This window comes from Oncorhynchus tshawytscha, linkage group LG31 (assembly GCF_018296145.1).
Source record: "Oncorhynchus tshawytscha isolate Ot180627B linkage group LG31, Otsh_v2.0, whole genome shotgun sequence".
NCBI lineage: Eukaryota > Metazoa > Chordata > Actinopteri > Salmoniformes > Salmonidae > Oncorhynchus > Oncorhynchus tshawytscha.
The window spans coordinates 182,580-205,410 of NC_056459.1; the positions used below are offsets into that span (position 1 = coordinate 182,580).

Consider the following 22,831-nt stretch of genomic DNA (forward strand, 5'->3'; position numbering starts at 1 on the left):
AGTGTGCAAAGCTGTCATCAAGGCAAAGGGTGGCTACTTTGAAGAATCCTAAATATAACATATATTTGGATTTGTTTAACACAATTTAATAGTTTGCCTTCACTATTATTCTACAATGTATGAAAATAAAATAAAAACCCTTGAATGAGTAGGTGTCCAAACTTTTAACTGGTACTGTATACACAGTGCATTCGGAAAGTATTCAGACCCCTTCACTTTTTCCACATTTTGTTACGTTACAGCCTTATTCTAAAATTGATCAAATGCATGTTTTTCCTCATCAATCTACACACAATACTCCATAATGACAAAGCAAAACGTTTAAATTGTTTGCACATTTATTAAAAAAACAGAAATACCTTATTTTATATAAATATGCTTAAAACTCGAGCTCAGGTACATCCTGTTCCCATTGTTCATCCTTGAGATGTTTCTACAACTTGATTGGAGTCCACCTGTAGTAAATTCAATTGATTGGACATGATTTGGAAAGGCACACACGTCTATATAAGGTCCCACAGTTGGCAGTGCATGTCAGGGCAAAAACCAAGCCATGAGGTCGAAGGAATTGTCTGTAGAGCTCCGAGACAGGATTGTGTTGAGGCACAGATCTGAGGAAGGGAACCAAAAAATGTCTGCAGCTTTGAAGGTCCCCAATACCATCCCGAAGGTGAAACATGGTGGTGGCAGCATCATGCTGTAGGGATATTTTTCAGCAACAGAGACTGGGAGACTAGTAAGATCGAGGGAAAGATGAACAGAGTAAATGTACAGAGAAATCCACAATGAAAACCTAATCCAGAGTGCTCAGGACCTCAGACTGGGGCGAAGGTTCACCTTCCAACAGGACAACGACTCGAAGCACACAGCCACGTCAATGCAGGAGTGGCTTCGGGACAAGTCTCAATGTCCTTGAGTGGCCCAGCCAGAGCCTGGACTTGAACCCGATCAAACATCTCTGGAGAGACCTGAAAATAGCTGTGTAGCGACGCTCCACATCCAACCAGACAGAGTTTGAGAGGATCTGCAGAGAATGGAGAAACTCCAAATACAGGTGTGCTAAGCTTGTAGCGTCAAACCCAAGAAGACCTGTGGCTGTAAACGCTGCCCAAGGGGCTTCAACAAAGTACTGAGTAAAAGGTCTGAATACTTATGTAAATGTGAAATTTATTTTTAATAAATTAGCAACAATCTCTGCAAACCTGTTTATGCTGTCGTTATGGGGTAGTGTGTAGATTGATGAGTGGATAAAAAAATATTTAAAAAATTAGAATAAGGCTGTAACGTAACAAAATGTGGAAAAAGTCAAGGGGTCTGAATACTTTCCAAATGCACGGTGTTTTATTGTCACACACCGGATAGGTGCAGTGAAAATATTTTGTTTTACAGGGTCAGCAATAGTAGTACAGCGCCGCTGGAGCAAATTAGGGTTAAGTGCCTTGCTCAAGGGTACAGACAGATTTTTCACCACGTCGGCTCGAGTATCCTAACCAGCGACCTTTCGGTTACTGGACTAGCGCGCTAACCGCTAGGCTACCTGACGCCCTACAAGTTTACCTTGTGGTGACAAGCCTCCCTCCTTAACTCACGATGCTGAGGCCAGATGGCAGCAGCATCAGGTGTCTCGGCTAATCTGCCTCTGAGTACCAAGGGGGTTGAGGGAGGGCAGGGGAGTGCCTGCCACACACTGTTTCCATCATTACTTATTCATTTTAGTAACCTTTGACACTCCTGGCCTATAAGATCAGGACTATTTTCTATGTAAGAGAACATTAAACCTTTAACACCTCCTCGAGATTAAAGTTTTTACTGCAAGATATGAAACTGTCACAATGATGTTTGTTCTTCAAATTGTGTATTTTATTAAGACAAATTAAATATCCCACATTATCTCAAAATGTAAGGTTTTGTTTTAGGTTTCTGCTTTTCACAGGTTTTTGCTCTTAAAAAAAAAATCACACATCCACAACAACACTTAAACCTGAGAAATGTTGACTTTTAGGTGTAGTTACCCTTTAATTGAAGTGCACACCTAGCAAGAGGCTGTTTAGCTGTGTTTTTGTAGTGCACATATGATAGTGTTTGCAAAACAAATACCCACTGGATTGATAAATTATCATGATATCATTCTGACAGGTCAGCATAGGCTACTTTGTAGGTAACATTTAATTGAGAAGGTTTTTTTGGGAAACCTTATCATCAGCATCATCGCTAACAGCTACACAAAGTATTAGACCCCCCCCACACACACACACTGCCTCTTCAGAAAGTTGCAGGTAATACAATTAATACATTTTCAATACATTTAGTGGATGCACTACTAAAGTCAACACATCCGTTTTAATGCCTGGATTCGATGTGTGCCCTAATTATCATACTTGGATCAGAATGATTGTTACGAATTCCCTGCCGGGCTTATCGGCACACTCAGGTCATTATTCCCTAGGACCATAGCCCGAGAGTCTGGGGAGTACCCTAAACCTGCTTCTCAAACTCTCTGACCTGGGTGACGTGTGCCCTGATAGGTTGCTAGGGAGGTTACTAAGGTTGCTAGGGAGGTTACTAAGGGGGCGGAAATCTGCCCATCCTCTTGACTCTGCAGGTCATTCAGGGCACTTTCCATACTGCCTACCTGCAGTCTAGTGGAGTATGGCTCCGGGGTATACAGTGGACTAATACCATGTGGACTATACCCCTTCTATGGAGCCTATGGGAGTGAAGTACAGGAAGAACATATAGTTTGTATGGAGCAGAATAGATCTTTGCATCTTCGAATAGCAGACCAGATCCCGGTCTTCCTCCAGTCAGGGGAGCCCTCTCCAACCCAAACTACGACTGTGGCTTTAGCATTCTGCCACTTTGGTGGCACGGCGAACTCTGGGGGAACCCTCTCCCTGGCTCGGCCAGCGTCGCCAAGCGGTAGTAAACCTATTGCTGACCGGACCCTATTCCTCACCGCCTGTCCCTGAACTATGGAATCCTGCAGAAGCACCAGACCCGATGACAGTTCCAGCCCTGACCTGGGCCCATGGGGAGACCCAGCCACCAGTTACTGACAGAACAGCTTCACCTGACCCAGCCATTGCCCTGGTCCCATTCAGTATGTCCAGGATGCACCTGCCCAGCGTGCAACACCCAATCCAGGTTCAGTCCTGCTGCCTCTGGACTCAACCCCAGATGTGACGGTGGGGGACACACCAGACCTCACCCCCCCCCCACCAGTGTCCTGTCCCAGGGGCACTACCTATTCCTGCTTCTGGTGTCCGAGCTGATCCACCATCTGCCCTGGGCTCACCAGCACTGCCGCCTGATCTGGCCTCAAGTTTACCGTTGGGGCCTGCTCTGGGTCCTCCTCTGGTTCCTGCACTGGGGGACTTTCCTGCCTCAGTTGAGGAACCGCCCTGCCTCAGTTGAGGAACTGCTCCTTGCCTACCTCTGATGGGGGCCCAGACCTACCTTGGGACCAATAGGCTCTAGACTGACATTCGAGCATGGAATTACTTATTTTGTATGTTGCTCATCATTAGGGGTGGCTGTTACAAATTCCCTGCCGGTGACTTATCAGCACCTCACAACCCTGAGCTGCACACTCCCATTCCCCACGACCGGAGCCTGAGAATCTAGGGAGTACCATAAACGTGCCTCTCAAACTCTCTGATGTATGTGACCTGTGCCTTGATAGGTTGCTAGGGAGGTTACTAGGGGCCGGACAGCTGCCCATCCTCTTGACTCTGCAGGTCACACAATACTTCAAGCAGTCAGAGAGCAGCAAGCTCATCTCTGTCCTGCACAACAACAGCTGGACTCATTCATATCTGGACTTGTGGGATGGTGTGCGTGCCAAAAGTGAGTTGTGTGACATTTGTATATTGTTCTTCATAGTTACTACTATTGCATGTTGCCCCTCTGCGTTAACTGTGTAATACTCTGCAGGTAGCATATGCAATCTATACAGTCCTTTGCATCTGTGCCCTGTTGTATTCATTACCTCCGTTTCTGTCCATTACAGAACCACTACCATCCCCATGTTCATCTTTATCAGTTTGTTTAAATAAAGTTTGCGTATGTGTGAACTCTTGGGCTGCTTTATTCCCATTCTAACCGGGGCAATGTCGGTGGGTCACAAATCACTAAAATACGTAGAGTCGGGTACCTCTCAATTATACACTCCTCGAACCATTATTCCTGCAATGATGATTCACCATCGTCATCAATTATTTTCATAATTTATCTGCAGATAATCGCCAAAAAGCCTAAGTCTACCTGTAGCCTGTGCAAATTTGGGAGTCAAGTGAAAGGCTCTCCCACCGATGCCAATTCAGGAGCTTACACTGAGTGACGAGAGTCACCCACTTCAGCGTCACTGTCTGGCAAGCCCAGACATCCTAGGAAAGGAAACTTCAGAAATCCTTTGGTATACTAGTCCCGATATGATACCATAGACATGACCACGTTTCATGATTCATGAATGGCAAAAGGATATAGGAGATCGACTTTGTTCAGTTAGTTCACCTTTATTAACTAGTCAACACTTGCTGTTCAGTCGTCAGTCCACACACAAGAAATAGCCTACTATGCTCCATGACGCTGCGTAGCCAAGTTGTGGATTTTGACTCATCGTTACCAATTACATTGCATGGGACATACAAATTCACAAGCATCATGCTCTCTCCCCTCCGTGTAAAGAAATTCAACTGCATCTAGAGATCTGTATATAAATTATATGCTCAAGTCTCCACCCTAACAATGGGAGTCATTGTCCCAAAGGCGGGAAGGCAGGAGGCAAGCTTAGGTCCAAAATATGCATATAGAAATGCTTCACCTCTTCCTCTCTGCTGTGTTTCCCTGTCATCACTCGCTTTGTGACTGAAAGGCACCTATCCTATCAATAGATCGCTATAAGATGTATATCGTTCATTCTAGCAGGAGAGGGCTCGACAGACTAGCGAATTAAACCTTTTAAATAAAAAGTACCCTATTAAATATGAAGTGGAAAACGTAGCTGGCTGAAAACGAGTCTGTATTGGGAACTTTCCTCAAGCTTATTCAGGGGGACAAAGAGGGGACCGGGGGGGAAAGAAAAGGGATATAGGGAGATGTAGGCTAACCTCTCTCCACATCACAGCTTTGATGTAGCCTTGATACTTCTATCAATCAGAAAAACAATTCTCTGTAGCATCTGCCAAATGAATCTCATGAATACCATTTATCGAAACGTAAAGGTAGGTGAACTGAATTGGAATAAAGTCCAAATTTTAAAAAGGGACAGTACCAAGAGAGTTGGCCAACTTCTGGCTACTTCATGAGAATGTTTCACTCATTGACAAGGGTGGATCTAAATGAATTGAAATTGCAAAATAAAACATTGCATAACTTTTAGGTTTCCCTCAATCAATAAATAAGTAGGGATTGACAACAGCCTAAATCCATCTAGTAAAACTGCAAGTGTGCATGCGTAAACTAACAAACTAACCTTCAAGCCTGATCCACTAATGTGAGCTACAGGTCTAGGCACTAGGGGAATAACTTGACTACACACATCAGGTTTATTTCCAATTGTTGGGGAAGCAGTAGTGGCTGATTAATGTGACACATGAGCACTACTTATCATACGACACAGGCAAAGTGGCTAGTTGATAGATAAAAACATACCGTTAGGAAGACAAAGGTTCATGTCCCAATATCACCCTATCCCTTATATAGTGCACTCTTTTTGACCAGGGCCCATAGTGCACTACATAGGGAATAGGGTGCCATTTGGAAGTAGAAATACCCTTTTGATGCCTCAGCAAGTTGTCAATCATGTTCCTCATTCTGTCTCGTTTGTCATTGACCGAGAAAAGCTTGGTATCGTTTCCATTTTCTTGTTCCTCAAGAGTAAGGCAAACTAATACGCAAAAGAAAAATCTGTGTCCTGAACAGACTGCACTGCTTCTGCAATTACATAAACTGAGTAATGTATTGAAGGAAGACCATTTCCTTTGCAACTTTTTTAGGAAGGTATGAAAAGTTAATTCCCTCCTCTGATGTTATGATTAAAATGATATTTTCCTAATTAATTAGAGGTGATGGCCTTGCCCCAAAATGTTTTCAAAACGAGGGTCCGGTTTTCCTGTATCAACTCCACCCAGGCACACTGACTTGCACACAAATACACTCAGAAATAGGGCAAACAAACACTTCAAAGCATGATTGACTGGCTACATAACCAGGCTACATAACCAGGCTAATCCACCCCCCACTATGGTAGACTGTCAGACTGAGTAAAACCCCCATTTCACACACAGTTGAGTTGAACTGTCGGTCTACAGATGGTTGAGTGACCTACTCACTGTCATTATCCTGTCAGTCATGAGGACGCTAGACAGAGAGAGCCCTATCTTTTTAATCTCCCATTTCAAAAAATGATTAAAAAAGTTACCAAGAAACCAATGACAACTCTGACATTCAACACTCATGAGCAGTGTTAAAAATCACTCACTGACTGCGCAAACGTACCCTACCAAATTAGCTAGCAAAATATCATATTGTTTGTGGTGGTGGTGCGATGATTTGAAAACATACTACTCACAAATTTGTGCAATGATTATCAGTCTGGATTTGTTTATTAAAATGCTTGCTAGCTAATTAGCATGGGTGCTAGCTACAGATAACGTTTCAGTCAATTACTGCAGTGAGGTTAACTAGCTAGCAACTTGCTAGCTAACGTTAGCCACTTTGCTAAATACCTAGTTATTGCAACGTTCAAAACAACTTGGAACTCTCCGACTTCCATGTGTTCAAACCAACCGGGAAATTGGAAGAATTCGATTTGAAAGGTCATACAACTCGAAATTGTAACTCGGGAACTAGGGCCTCTTTCTAGAGCTCCGAATTCCCGATCTGAAGACCACTGACGTCATGATTTCAACTCGTTCTTTCCGAGTTCTCAGTTGTTTTGAACGCGCGCATGATGCGGATTCCCGATTTGGATGACCGTTCAAATATATTTTTCCCAGTCGGAGCTCCTTTTTTCCGAGTTTCCCAGTCGGAGATTTGAGTTCACAGTTGTTTTGAACGCGGCATCAGTCCTCCCCAGAGGTAGCTAGCTAGCCAGCTAACGGCCTCTATTATGGGTAAAGAAATCTGACTTACACCTCCAGAATCCTGTCACCCTTTGATATGCCAGCTCGGTCCGCTGCCCCTCCAGGCAAAACAGCACTGACATGCTGAAGAGGTGCATACAATTCCCCATTGATGCTTCGCAGTTGTCCTCCTTCGCTAACTTGTCCACGAACGTTGAATCCATATCCTGATTCCGACTTTACAATTCTAACCATTCGTGGACCTGACGTCACTTGGGTAGCATTTTGGACTCCGGTACCGACTACCGAACCTGCAGCGGGTCCATTACGGAGAGCCGACTTAATTTCATCGCCTTCAACATCCGCCATCTTCTACTCAATGCCTCCGGTCGGTGTTTAGCGGTTTCAAAACAACAAGTAGAAATACGCTCAGCCTAGCTCCTCGAGACCAACTCAGAGGGAGTTCTATTAACCTGACCCACCGTGCACCGGTCTATGGCCCGTGACGTGAACGGGCAAAAAACGGTGAAGAAGGAGCGCCCTTCTCAAATCCAACAGTAATGCGCTGCTCAGTCATGTTGTAAACAGGACAGCATGGTGCATCTTCCAGAAACATACATTTGTTTTCCACCAAATATATGTTTGCATTTTCTAAGTAGTTTTGATTGGTAAGGCAGATCAAGCGTCCTACTCATTACCAACAATGAAGAAACAGCCTACTGGGAGGAGGTGAGGGCCCTGGCAGAGTGGTGCCAGGAAATTAACCTCTCCCTCAACGTCAACAAAACAAAGGAGCTGATTGTGGACTTCAGGAGACAGAGGGAGCAAGCCCGCAGTGGAGAAGGTGAAAAGCTTCAAGTTTCTCGCCGTACACATCACTAACAATCCCAAATGGTCCACCTACACAGACAGTGTGGTGTAGACGGCACAAGAGCATCTCTTCAAACTCAGGAGGCTTAAGAAATTTGGCTTGGCCCCTAAGACCCTCACAAACTTTTACAAATGCAAAATTGAGAGCATCCTGTCGGGCTGTATCACCGCCTGGTATGGCAACTGCACCACCCGCAACCGCAGGGCTCTCCAGAGTGTGGTGCGGGCTGCCCAATTTATCACCGGGGGCACACTGCCTGCCTTCCAAGACACCTACAGCGCCTGATGACACAGGAAAGCCAAAAAGATCATTAAGGACCACCCGACTGTTAAATAGCCATCACTAGCTGGCCTCCCTGCCCTGAACTTAGTCATTGCCACTAGCCGTCTACCACCTGGTTACTCAACCCTGCACCGTAGAGGCTGCTGCCCTATGTACAGTTGAAGTCGGAAGTTTACATACACTTAGGTTGGAGTCATTCAAACTCGTTTTTCAACCACTCCACAAATTTCTTGTTAACAAACTATAGTTTTGGCAAGTCAGTTAGGAGATCTACTTTGTGCATGTGTAACAGTATAACTTTAGACTGTCCCCTCGCCCATACCCGGGAGCGAACCAGGGACCCTCTGCACACATCAACAACAGTCACCCTCGAAGCATCGTTACCCATCGCTCCACAAAAGCCGCGGCCCTTGCAGAGCAAGGGGAACCACTACTTCAAGGTCTCAGAGCAAGTGACTTCACCGATTGAAACGCTATGTAGCGCGCACCACCGCTAGCTAGCTAGCCGTTACACATGACACAAGTAATTTTTCCAACAATTGTTTACAGACAGATTATTTAACTTATAATTCACTGTATCACAATTACAGTGGGTTAGAAGTTTACATACACAAAGTTGACTGTGCCTTTAAACAGCTTGGAAAATCCCCGAAAATGTCATGGCTTTAGAAGCTTCCGATAGGCTAATTGACATCATTTGAGTCAATTGGAGGTGTACCTGTGGATGTATTTCAAGGCCTACCTTCAAACTCAGCGCCTTTTTGCTTGACATTATGGGAAAATCAAAAGAAATCAGCCAAGACCTCAGAAAAAAATGTGTAGACCTCAACAAGTCTGGTTCATCCTTGGGAGCAATTTCCATACGCCTGAAGGCACCACATTCATCTGTACAAACAATAGTACGCAAGTATAAACACCATGGGACCACGCAGCCGTCTTACCACTCAGGAAGGAGACGCGTTCTGTCTCCTAGAGATGAATGTACTTTGGTGTGCGAAAAGTGCAAATCAATCCCAGAACAACAGCAAAGGACCTTGTGAAGTAGCTGGAGGAAACAAGAACTGAAAATAGAACTGTGTTAGAACTGCCATAATGACCATCGTTATGTTTGGAGGAAAAAGGGGGATGCTTGCAAGCCGAAGAACACCTTCCCAACCGTGGCAGCATCATGTTGTGGGGGTTCTTTGCTGCAGGAGGGACTGGTGCACTTCACGAAATAGATGACATCATGAGGTAGGAAAATTATGTGGATATATTGAAGCAACATCTCAAGACATCAGTCAGGAAGTTAAAGCTTGGTCGCAAATGGGTCTTCCAAATAGACAATGACCTCAAGCATACTTCCAAAGTTGTGGCAAAATGGCTTAATGACAACAAAGTCAAGGTATTGGAGTGGCCATCACAAAGCCCTGACCTCAAACCTATAGAAAATGTGTGGGCAGAACTGAAAAAAGCGTGTGCAAGCAAGGAGGCCTACATACCTGACTCAGTTACACCAGCTCTGTCATGAGGAATGGGCCAAAATACCCCCAACTTATTGTGGGACACTTGTGGAAGGCTACCCAAAACTTTTGACTCAAGTTACACAATTTAAAGGCAATGCTACCAAATACTAATTGAGCGTAAGTAAACTTCTGACCCACTGGGAATGTGATGAAAGAAATAAAAGCTGAAATAAATCATTCTCTTCTATTATTATGACATTTCACATTCTTAAAATAAAGTGGTGATCCTAACTGACCTAATCCATCCATAAACTGAATTTAAATGTATTTGGCTAAGGTGTATGTAAACTTCCGACTTCAACTGTATACACTGTAGACATGGAATCAATGGTCACTTTAATAATGGAACACTGGGCATTTTAATAATTTTTACATACTGTTTTATTAATTTCATATGTCTATACTGTATTCTTGTCAATGCCATCCTATTCAACTATTGCTGTTTATATACTATTATATCCTACAGATATACTAAATATTCTATCCACATACTGTCCATAATGTCTATATATCCCATCACACACACATTTAAATATGTGTATGCAACCAATACAATTTAATTTGATTACACCACATGCTTAATCTAGCCTACTTTTGTTTTGAGCAGACTTTGCCACTGTGTGCTTTGAATGGGGCACCTGGCTCATGCCTGGGAGGCAGCCAGGTTACAAAACAAATACAATCACTTTTCTCTCTGAGTAAACTCCTTCACTGCGATATCCCGGGCCAGATAATCGAATCCCCTCAGTCAGCCCGCCCCTTGATCACATCACGAGACCCGCTTTTCACTTCTCCACCAAGGCAACGCAGGATCTGAGAACTGTCAGTGTATGCAGATGCTTTCTGTTTATTGTATTTCGGTTTAACCTACACAAGCATACGTTTATCACACCCACATGAGGCTGCTGAGGGGAGGACCACTCCTAACAATGGCTGGAATGGAGTTCATAGAATGGTATCAAACACATGGAAACCATGTGTTTGTTTGATGAGTTTGATATCATCCCATGCAGTCCTTTCCAGCCATTGACCCTGTCCTCCCCAATTAAGGTGCCACCAACCTCCTGTGTCACCACCCTATTATGTAAATGGTGCATAAGCCTGCTGATGTAGGTCTACAGTACATATAATAGGTGCAGTCTGGAGTAGCCCTCCAGTCAAAATGTCTAGTTTACATTTTGCGAGAATCTTGAAAATAGAAAGTTACAGGAGGCCACAATCAATGGCTAAAGTGTACCCTCATGAGGTTATGCTCGTTGAATGCTCTTCCTACACGTAAGTAGGCCAGTAGCTGCTTCAAGTTGGGGACTACCTCACACAATTAGTTTTTATTATGCATTTTTGTACTGAGGTCTTTACCTATTGAAACCAAGAGAGCTACTAACAGTACGGCTTTTAAGTGAAAATGGATTTGTGTGGCTTACATTTGTCTTGTATATCACTGCTTTTTAATGAAATTGATTGTTGTGACTTACATTTATCTTGTATATACCTTGTAAGCATTTGTGTCTGTCATGTGAATGTTGATTTTTATATGTTTACTTTATGTAGGCATTGAGCAATTCAGTTACTGTTTGATTGAACGTTAGAATGGGCAAAACGAATGATCTAAGCAACTTTGATGGTGGTATGATAGTAGGTGCCAGGGGCGGCGGTTCCAGCGTCTCAGAAACGGTCGGCCTCCTGGGCTTTTCACACACGGCAGTGTCAAGGGTTTACTGAGAATGGTGAGACAAACAAAAAACATCCAGTCATCAGCAGTCTTGTGGGGCGAAAACAGCTTTTCGAAGGAGAATTGCAAGAATCGTGCAAGCTAACAGGCGGGCCACAAACAGGCAAATAACGCACAACTTGACGGTCCTTGTCACCTATGGGCTATTGCAGCAGACAACCACACTGGGTTCAACTCCTTCAGATAAAAACAGGAAGAAGTGGCTCCAGTGGGCACGAGGTCACCAACACTGGACAATTGAGGAGTGGATAAACATCGCCTAGCCTGACGAATCCCGTTTCCTGTTGCATCAATGGTTGTAAAGATGGGGCGAGGTCTCTCCGTAATCAAGAGATGCTCTGCTTTTTTGACACCACACTCCCCAATGCAATTCCTGCAGGCTCTAATTTGATTTTATCTTGATTATTGTCCAGTCATATGGCCAAGTGCTGCAAAGAAAGACCTGGTTAAACTGCAGCTGGCCCAGAACACAGCGGCACGTCTTGCTCTTCATCGTAATCAGAGGGCTAATATTAATACTATGCATGCCAGTCTCTCTTGGTTGAGAGTTGAGGAAAGACTGACACCGTCACTTCTTGTTTTTATAAGAAACGTTAATGCGTTGGAAATTCCAAATTGTTTGCATAGTCAACTTACACTTAAGTGATAATGCCTGAGAATCCGGTGTTTGGAGGATATATTGGTATGGGTGTTGTTAGGCTCTAGACGTAGCCGGGGGCTGGCAAACCGTGCCAGTATATCCTACAAACACCGACTATGAGGGCATTATCACTTTTATACAACGGGTTACCAACATATTCAAATAATGATAGACATATTTTCATTCAAAATGTTATTTTGACAAATTTATTCATATTATTACATCCTTCCACAAGATATAGTCATGTTAATAATCTGGGGTTGCTATCCAAACCGGCTGGTCATTCTGCTTTTTGTTCTATATCTATGGACGCATCCCAGTCGCTTGTTGTAAATTTTCCATTGCCATCCTGGCTGGCAATGTCCTTATCCCTTGCTTGCTAGCTAGCCAACTACGGCTAACTTACAGTCACGTCAAACAGTGCTGCCAGAATAACAACAGAGTAGCTGCATTTGAATTTGTTTAAGCTGTTTTATAGTAACAATTAGCTAATGAGGCATAGAAAATGGGTTCTCTCGTCAGGACAGAGGAGCTAGCCGATAGCACAGCTAACACAATCACTTCAAACTGAAGCTAGAAAGACTGCAAACTAACTCTTCGTTTCATTTCACCTTTTTTCAATTTACATTTCTTTGTATCTATCCATAAAAATTAAGCCAGCTGATTGTCGTGACTTTTCTTTCATTAATCTGATGACTGTTATTTATCTAATCAACTAAATGTGTTTAATTGTTACCCAATTCAATTAATCACGTAAAAATGACCTAATTAGGGATTTGGGGCGAATTAAACTCTAAAGGTCTTTACCTATTACATCCATAAACAGTCAACTCATTAATCATACTCTTGTATCATATCTTCATTCTGAACAGTCGTAACCTCCTGCATCTGCAAAAAACCCAGCCTTATTTATGATTCAGTACTACACAAATTGGTTTAATTATTTATTTACTAGCTAACTAAATGATAACACAGGGTAAACATACACACTTACTAGATTAGAAACAGATCCCTAGAGGACTGACACAATGGAGATGGAGAGGGAGGGAGAGAGAGCGAGAGAAAGAGACACTTATTGTTGGTACATTTGAGAAACTACTCTCACAGTAATCATATACTTTGCACACAAACTGCCACCCGTTTGGATTAAGAAATCATAAAACTTGGTTCTCCAAGTATTGCTGTCGGAAACAGGCCTTCTTAGAAAGGGTGTTGGGCCTTTCCGTGGCACGCTTGCAAAGCTCTGAATGTCCAAAAGGGGTCCCCACTTGTCTTCTACTGTTGTTCTCTGCCGTCGTTCTGTATCCGGTAACTTGTCGTGTAGTCCTGAACAGAACTACGTAGTTTATTCGACTTTCCATTCGCTCCTGAAGCTGCCTCTTTGACGAAGGGGTCGATGGTTCCAATTGGAGGGATGATAGCTGGTTCCACTGGTCCCACTTAAATTAGTTTTCTAGATACTTTACTTAGGACAGCTAATCAGCCGCACCAGTGATTTTCTGGGAGGTGACTATTGTCTCTACCTCGTGTTGATATTTCAGAGTTCAAACCACTTTGGATGTGAGCTGCAGCTACACGCCTCTCTGGTCTGATATGTTCAGGACACCTACACCACCCGATGCTACAGGAAGGCCATAAAGATCATCAAGGACATCAACCACCCGAGCCACTGCCTGTTCATCCCGCTGTCATCCAGAAGGCGAGGTCAGTACAGGTGCATCAAAGCTGGGACCGAGAGACTGAAAAACAGCTTCTATCTCAAGGCCATCAGACTGTTAAACAGCCACCACTAACATTGAGTGGCTACTGCCAACACACTGTCAATGACACTGACTCAACTCCAGCCACTTTAATAATGGGAATTGATGGGAAATGATGTAAATATATCACTAGCCACTTTAAACAATGCTACCTTATATAATGTTACTTACCCTACATTATTCATCTCATATGCATACGTAGATACTGTACTCTATATCATCGACTGCATCCTTATGTAATACATGTATCACTAGCCACTTTAACTATGCCACTTGGTTTACATACTCATCTCATATGTATATACTGTACTCGATATCATCTACTGTATCTTGCCTATGCTGCTCTGTACCATCACTCATTCATATATCCGTATGTACATATTCTTTATCCCCTTACACTGTGTATAAGACAGTAGTTTTTTGGAATTGTTAGTTAGATTACTTGTTCGTTATTACTGCATTGTCGGAACTAGAAGCACAAGCATTTCGCTACACTCGCATTAACATCTGCTAACCATGTGTATGTGACAAATAAAATTTGATTTGATTTGATGTTAATTCTTAACCCACCGTTTTATACAGTTCATTCAAAAGGGGCATTTCGTGAGGCTGACACTCTCTTACCTCACTCAAGGGGGCGGTGACTATTCACTTGTACAAAGTTATTGAAACAATTTCCTCTTATAGTTTCTAAGATCACATCCCTCTCTTAACAAAAACACTTTCATCATCGTTCATATTTCATACATAATGTAGAGGATGGAGACTTCGCACATATAGTGTGTATACTTTTCAAGTTACGGTATTTCCTTTATAACATTTTTAATGACATAACAAAATAACAACCGAAATGGCATTATAATTCTTTAGATCGCCTCTGACCATTCCCCACATTTATTTTTTATTTATTTATAGGGGACAATGCACATTAATCAACATCAATATTACAATAATGCAACATCCATGTAAATGTGCCGGGGTTAGCCAAAAGCTAATTTGCACCCATAGACCCAGGGCAGCTAAGGACAATTACACAGCCACAATACAAATACTCACCGAAACAATACAATACATTACATCCAGTAATAAATCATTCTAACGACAACAACACCATCATCAACTGTCGTCTTACATATGAGGAACCACAGACAACTCATGTGTACAGGTTTGGATAGATTTGAGCCATTTTTCAATTCAAATTTAAAAGTACCATAATCAATGCAGCTTCTCACGTCCATGGGCATTACATTCCAGTATATTGTAGCTCTAACAGAGAAGGCCGAATGACCGATTTTACTGTGTCGAAAAGGGACAACGCGATCCCCTCTAGTTACTGCCCTTGTTATCCTGGAGGTGCTTTCCTTGAGCATTATATATTTATTATTATTATTAAACTTTATTTAACCAGGAAGGGCTCATTGAGATTTAAAATCTCTTTTTCAAGAGCGTCCTGGCCAAGATAGGCAGCACCAAGTCATTAGAAAAATGACAGAAAAACAACATGAAAAACTACAAGTAATTTAGTAAAAACCATAGAATTCACTAGAATATAACAAAATCAAAAACAGCAAATTAAAAACATTGACTCTGCTGACTCTGAGATTTCAGGAATTATGAATATTGGTTTATTATTATACAGTTGAAGGTAGAAGTTTACATACACGTTAGCCAAATACATTTAAACTCAGTTTTTCACAATTCCTGACATTTAATCCTCGCAAAAATTCCCTGTCTTAGGCCAATTAGGATCACCACGTTATTTTAAGAATGTGAAATGTCAGAATAACAGTAGAGAGAATGATTTATTTCAGCTTTTATTTCTTTCATCTCATTCCCAGTGGGTCTGAAGTTTACATACACTCAATTAGTATTTAATATCGGCCCATTCCTCCTGACAGAGATGGTGTAGCTGAGTCAGGTTTGTAGGCCTCCTTGCCTGCACACACTTTTTCAGTTCTGCCCACAAAGTTTCTATAGGTTTGAGGTCAGGGCTTTGTGATGGCCACTCCAATACCTTGACTTTGTTGTCCTTAAGCCATTTTGCCACAACTTTGGAAGTAGGCTTGGGGTCATTGTCCATTTGGAAGACCCATTTGCAACCAAGCTTTAACTTCCTGACTGATGTCTTGAAATGTTGCTTCAATATGTTCACATAATTTTCCTCCCTTATGTTGTCATCTATTTCGTGAAGTGCACCAGTCCCTCCTGCAGCAAAGCACCCCCACAACATGATGCTGCCACCCCCGTGCTTCACGGTTGGGATGGCGTTCTTTGGCTTGCAAGCCTCCCCCTTTTTCCTCCAAACATAACGATGTTCATTATGGCAGTTCTAACACAGTTCTATTTCTATAACAGTTCTGTTTTTGTTTCATCAGACCAGAGGACATTTCTCCAAAAAGTACGATCTTTGTCCCCATGTGCAGTTGCAAACCGTAGTCTGTTTTTTGTATTGCAGTTTTGGAGCAGTGGCTTCTTCGTTGCTGGGAGGCCTTTCAGGTTATGTTGATAAAGGACTCGTTTTAAAGTGGATATAGATACTTTTGTACCTGTTTCCTCCACCATCTTCACAAGGTCCTTTGCTGTTGTTCTGGGATTGATTTGCACTTTTCGCACACCAAAGTTCATTCATCTCTAGGAGACAGAGCGCGTCTCCTTCCTGAGTGGTATGACGGCAGAGTGGTCCCATGGTGTTTATACTTGCGTACTACTGTTTGTACAGATGAACGTGGTACCTTCAGGCATTTGCAAATTGTTCCCAAGGATGAACCAGACTTGTGGACGTCTACAATTTGTTTTCTGAGGTCTTGGCTGGTTTCTTTTGATTTTCCCATGATGTCAAGCAAAGAGGCGCTGAGTTTGAAGGTGGACTTTGAAATACATCCACAGGTACACCTCCAATTGATTCAAATTATGTCAATTAGCCTATCAGAAGCTTCTAAAGCCATGATATCATTTTCGGGGATTTTCCAAGCTGTTTAAAGCCACAATCAACTTAGTGTATGTACACTTCTGACCCACTGTAATTGTGATACAGTGAATTATAAGTGAAATATTCTGTCTGTAACAATTGTTGGAAAAATTACTTGTCTCATGCACAAAGTAGATGTCCTAACTGACTTGCCAAAACTATAGTTTGTTAACAAGAAATGTATGGAGTGGTTGAGAAACTAGTTTTAATGACTCCAACCTAAGTGTATGTAAACTTCCAACTTCAACTGTATATGGGAGTGTAATGGTTATCTTTAGGTGAAGTAGAGTCGGACCAAAATGCAGCGTTGTGATGATTCATGTTTGTTTAATATCTGAAAAACTATACATGAATAAACTACAAAATAATGAAATGTGAAAACCTAAACAGTCCTATCTGGTGCAAACACTTCACCTAAAGATAACCGTTACAGAATCACCCACCACAACAGGACCAAGCAGCGTGGTAACGGGCAACAGCAGCGTAAAGAGGAATGGACATGGGAGGACGTTTTGGACGGCAAGGGTTGTTACACTTGGGAGGAGATACTGGCTGGAAGAGATCGCCTCCCATGGGAACAGGTGGAGGCACATAGGAGAGCAGAGGCAGCCGGAGAGAGGAGCCGGCGATGCGAGGGAACACGGTTGGCAAGGAAGCCCGGGAGTCAGCCCCAAAAATTTCTTGGGGGGGGGGGCTCACAGGGAGTATGGCTACGCCAGGTAGGAGTCCTGCGCAAACTCCCTGTGCTTACCGGGGGGCTAGAGAGACCGGGCAGGCACTGTGTTATGCTGTGGTGCTCACGGTGTCTCCAATGCAGGTGCATAGCCCGGTGCGGTACATTCCAGCTCGCGTATCGGCCGGGCTAGAGTGAGCATCGAGCCAAGTGCCATGAAGCCGGCTCTACGCATCTGGTCTCCAGTGCGTCTCCTTGGGCCGGCTTACATGGCACCAGCCTTGCGCTCGGTGTCTCCGGTTCGCCTGCATAGCCCAGTGCGGGCTATTCCACCTCGCCGCACTGGCAGGGCGACCGAGAGCATTCAACCAGGTAAGGTTGGGCAGGCTCGGTGCGCAAGAGCTCCAGTGCGCCTGCACGGTCCGGTCTATCCAGTACCACCTCCACGCACCAGCCCTCCGGTGGCAGCTCCCCGCACCAGGCTTCCTCTGCGTGTTCTCGGCCCAGTACCACCAGTGCCAGCACCACGCATAAGGCCTACAGTGCGCCTCGCCTGTCCAGCGCTGCCAAAGCCTTCCTCCTCTCCAGTGCTGCCGGAGTCTCCCGCCTATCTAGCGCTGCCAGAGCCTTCCTCCTCTCCAGCGCTGCCGGAGTCTCCCGCCTGTTCAGCGCAGTCAGAGCCTTCCTCCTCTACAGCGCTGCCGGAGTCTCCCGCCTGTTTAGCGCTGCCAGTCTGCATAGAACTGCCAGTCTGCAAGGAGCTGCCAGTCTGCAAGGTGCTGCCAGTCTGCAAGGAGCTGCCAGTCTACAAGGAGCTGCAAGTCTGCAAGGAGCTGCCAGTCTGCAAGGAGCTGCCAGTCTGCAAGGAGCTGCCAGTCTGCAAGGAGCTGCCAGTATGAAAGGAGCTGCCAGTCTACAAGGAGCTGCAAGTCTGCAAGGAGCTGCCAGAGCTGCCAGTCTGCAGGATGCCGCCAGAGCTGCTAGTCTGCAAGGAGCCGCCAGAGCTGCCAGTCTGCAAGGAGCCGCCAGAGCTGCCAGTCCTTATGGAGCAGCCAGAGCCGCCAGTCAGCATGGAGCAGCCAGAGCCGCCAGTCAGCATGGAGCAGCCAGAGCTGCCAGTCAGCATGGAGCAGCCAGAGTCGACAGTCAGCATGGAGCGGCCAGTCAGCATGGAGCAGCCAGAGCAGCCAGTCAGCATGGAGCAGCCAGAGCTGCCAGTCAGCATGGAGCAGCCAGAGCTGCCAGTCAGCATGAAGCAGCCGGAGATGCCAGTCAGCCAGGATCTTCCAGATCTGCTATTCAGCCAGGATCCGCCATTCAGCCTGGATCCGCCAGTCAGCCAGGATCTGCCGGAACCGCCAGTCAGCGAGGATCTGCCAGAGCCACCAGCCAGCCAGGATCTGCCAGAGCCTGCTACCTGCCTGAGCTTCCTCTCAGTGCTGAGCTTCCTCTCAGTGCTGAGCTTCCCCTCAGTCCCGAGCTTCCCCTCAGTCCAGTGGGGCCCGTTGTTAGGTTTCCTAGGCCAAGGTTAGTGGCGAGGGTCGCCACTCAAGGGACGCTAAGGAGGTGGACTAAGACAATTATGGAGTGGGGTCCACGTCCAGCGCCAGAGCCGCCACCGCGGACAGATGCCCACCCAGACCCTCCCCTATAGGTTTAGGTTGTGCGTTCGGAGTCCGCACCTTGGGGGGGGGGGGTTCTGTCACGTTCTGACCATCGTTCGTATGTGTTTTCCTTGTTTTAGTGTTGGTCAGGACGTGAGCTGGGTGGGCATTCTATGTTGTGTGTCTGGTTTGTCTATTTCTATGTTTGGCCTGATATGGTTCTCAATCAGAGGCAGGTGTTAGTCATTGTCTCTGATTGGGAACCATATTTAGGTAGCCTGTTTTGTGTTGGGTTTTGTGGGTGATTGTTCCTGTCTCTGTGTTTGCACCAGATAGGACTGTTTAGGTTTTCACTTTTCTTGTTTTGTTTAGTCTGTTCATGTATAGTCGTCTTTATTAAAAACATGAATAACCACCACGCTGCATTTTGGTCCGCCTCGCTTTCACCAGAAGAAAACCCTTACAGGGAGTGAGAACTGTGGTCTTGGATGAAAGTCGTTGAGCCAGTTCCCTGACAGAGTCAACAAAAAAATCGTTATAGGTGGTGGATATGAAATCGGAGTCTTGAATTAGAATCCCGTTAACTTTTAATTCAGGATGTTTTTTGGCCTTTTCAGCTCCTCTCCCTGTTAGTTTGTTAAGATTTTCCCAAATCACTTTGCCATTTCCTTTCACTTCATTGATCACTCTAAGAAAGACCTCTGCTTATGCTTTGTTTTATATTCCTAACCACCTTATTTCTCAGTGCTGTAAATACACGCCTGTCATCATTCTTTCCAGACTTCAGTGCTTTTTTCAAGGAAAGATCCCGTTCTCTCATCTGCCTCCAGAGGTCCTTGTTGAGCCATGGCAGAGAAGTTTTCCATCTTGGCTTACATTGAAATGTCCTTGTGAAAGAGGTATCCACTTTGTCAAAAGCTGACAGAAATGTTCTGTATCCAGACTCTGGGTCTTCATAGCTTAACAGATCAGACCAGTCAATTTGACTTAGAACTGCATCGGTGTTACTCTGCTTACTTTTCAGGATTTTTTTTTACCATACTGTTGCACATTAATATGGTTCTTAAATCTCTTTTTAGTGAGCTTTCTAGCCACCAATGTAACATTGTGGTCAGATATGCCAGTTGGTAAGTTTACTGAACTTAGTTATTCGATCAGGTCTGTTAGTAAAGACCAGATCAATTTGAGTCTGGGATGACTGTGTTACTCTGATTGGACATTGTATTATTTGAGTCAGGTTGAAATAATCTGTGATCTCATTGAGTTTTTTACTGCGAGTTTTGTTTTCCCAGTTTATATTGAAATCGCCCCTGAAGATGATCTCTTTCTTATGATCACATTCTTTAAGCATGGCATTTACATGGTCATAAAACAAGATATCAGATGTTGGTGGTCGATATAATCCAATAATAGTGAGAGACATATGAGGGGAGAGGAAGACATTCAGCCCCATACATTTAAGGTCATTGGCACGTTTCCATATGATAGGATTGGAATATCCAGGGACATTAAAGACAGAAATAGGAGAAGATTTCTTCAGCCATGACTCAGAGAAACAGAAGAAAATCTAGATTGGAGTCATTCGATAAATGTTCTACCTGTTCACTCTTAGAATAATGCTATGAATATTCAGATGACCTCCCAATATTCCTCTAGGCTTGGAACCATGGTCCCAAAGCATTTTAGACTGACTAATGGTTTGGAAAAGTTTCATGGTACAATGTTTTCTAATACCTGTCACGAGTCCGACCGAGGGTGGCTTCCCTTCCCGGTCGGGTGGCGCTCGGCGGTCGTCGTCACCGGCCTATTAGCTGCCACTGATTGTCTTTCCTCCCCCTCCTTGTATGTTTATTGTTAGCACCTGTTCGTGATTGATTAGTTGGGCTTTATTAGACAGCCGGCCCGCCTGTTTCTTTGTGCGGGATTAATTATTGTGACCTTGGGTTATGTAGTAGAGGAATGTGTTTGTTCCTGGTCGTGTATTCTGTTGTCCTATTTTCGTCCCCTGTGTTTGGGGCAGTTTGGTTGTGAGCACCCTGTGTTGCGTTAGTGCATTAAAGAGCACAGCATTGCACTCTCTGTTTCCTGCGTCTGACTCCACACCCACGACACCCGGAGCGTTACAATACCTGTGTTAAGGCAACTGAGTTTCTGACTCAAAAGCGGGTTTTGTTTGGGACACGTATCAAGAGTTGGCATTAAAATGACATTATCAGCAGATTGCTCATTCTCTTGGAAAGCCATGTTACCGACAGAAGTTATGCTCACATACACAAAATATCATTCTCTGAACCAGATCATTTTTTACTCAGATATAGATTATTTCAATCCTTCATCAATGATTTTGGTCTGGATGGCTAAGTAGGGGGACTTTTCGCCATTTTCCCCAGAATGACATCCTCCATATCAGCAGGTGACCTAACTCCAGACTCTGATGAGGAGCTTGTTACCCTGGGCCGCTTGGGTGTAAGTTGATTCCGGATTGTTTGAATGAAGGCCAGCGTTGATGTTTGGCTGCCTTCTTTTGTATTCCCCAGAGAGTTTCACTACCTTCGGGGTCCCTTATTAACCTCAGAGTTTTAGCATTTTCCTTCTTGTTCTTCTTCTTTATCTCGGAATGAGAGGTCACTGTTGTAGACTCTGGCTCACCAGGTACCATCTCCAATGTTTCATTCACTCCGTCTTTGCCCCTGGGAGCCGAGGAATTATCCTCTTTAACTTCAGTCTCACGTTCTGTCATTTCAGCTGAGATATGTGATATGTCTGCTGCCCTACTCATGGAGAAAGGATTGTTGTCCTGCACGTAGTGTGAAAAAGTTTCCTATGTTAGAAATATTGTTCTAGTACTTTAGAACATGTTAGAGTTTTGTCAGGAAAACGTCTGTGAAACAGGCACATTGCCGTGTGAATTTGGAGAGGGAGATAGCTGAAAGTTCTTGTTCTTGATTTACAGCAGGGTGTGAGCTGTCTATGGGTGAGAGAGGGTCTGGTTGAAGTTATCCATTGCCAAGCTGATCTCACCTATTTGGATCCTCACAGGACAGTCATGACACGATTCATGATTTCGACTGGCTGAGAAACGCCGCCTGTCTGTCTCGTCCCGACTCTCGACACATTCATTACTATGGGACAGCTGGAGGTCGAAGTGGAATATTGAAACAATGTTTCAAATGTTGAAGAGATAGACAGCAAGGTTTCAGTGGATTGAGACAGTGGATTGCGCAGTCAGATGGAACAAAGTAAATAGGCATTTTAACATCATAGATTTAGCTGGGGGAATAGACACCGGCTGGAATGTGGTTTTAATCAGGATTCAGGGTTAGACCGAGCCATTGTATAAACAGCACTGACATACACACTTACCCCACCAGACATGCCACCAGGGGTCTTTTCACAGTCCCCAGGTCCAGAACAAATTCATGTACAAATTCATGTACATGTACAGTATTATACAGAGCCATGAATGAGTGCATGGAACACCCATTCATCTTATATAGCGCAAGTGAACAGCAAACCTGGTTTCAAAAAACAAATAAAGCAACACCTCACGGCACAACGCGCCTCCCCCTTGTGACCTACTTGTTGTGTGTGTGTGTACTGACATATGTATGTGTAACTGATAGATGCACACACAGTACATGTTAATGTTTTTAAATATATGTAAATTGTAAAGTATTTTTTGTTGTTGTCTGTAATGTCTTTTTCGTTATGTGTCAGACCTCAGTAGGACTA

The 22,831-nt window shown here is 44.1% G+C and overlaps 1 protein-coding gene across 1 annotated transcript in view; it reads right to left on the minus strand.

Moving 5' to 3' along the window:
- Positions 1-7,525, minus strand: part of snx27a (sorting nexin 27a) — a 31,661-nt gene extending 24,136 nt beyond the window's left edge. The window contains exon 1 of the mRNA XM_024396187.2: positions 7,135-7,525. Within this exon, the coding sequence (XP_024251955.1) occupies positions 7,135-7,433 (299 nt within the window). The 5' untranslated portion in view covers positions 7,434-7,525. The remainder of the gene's footprint in view (positions 1-7,134) is intronic.
- Between the last annotated feature and the right edge of the window lie 15,306 nt (positions 7,526-22,831).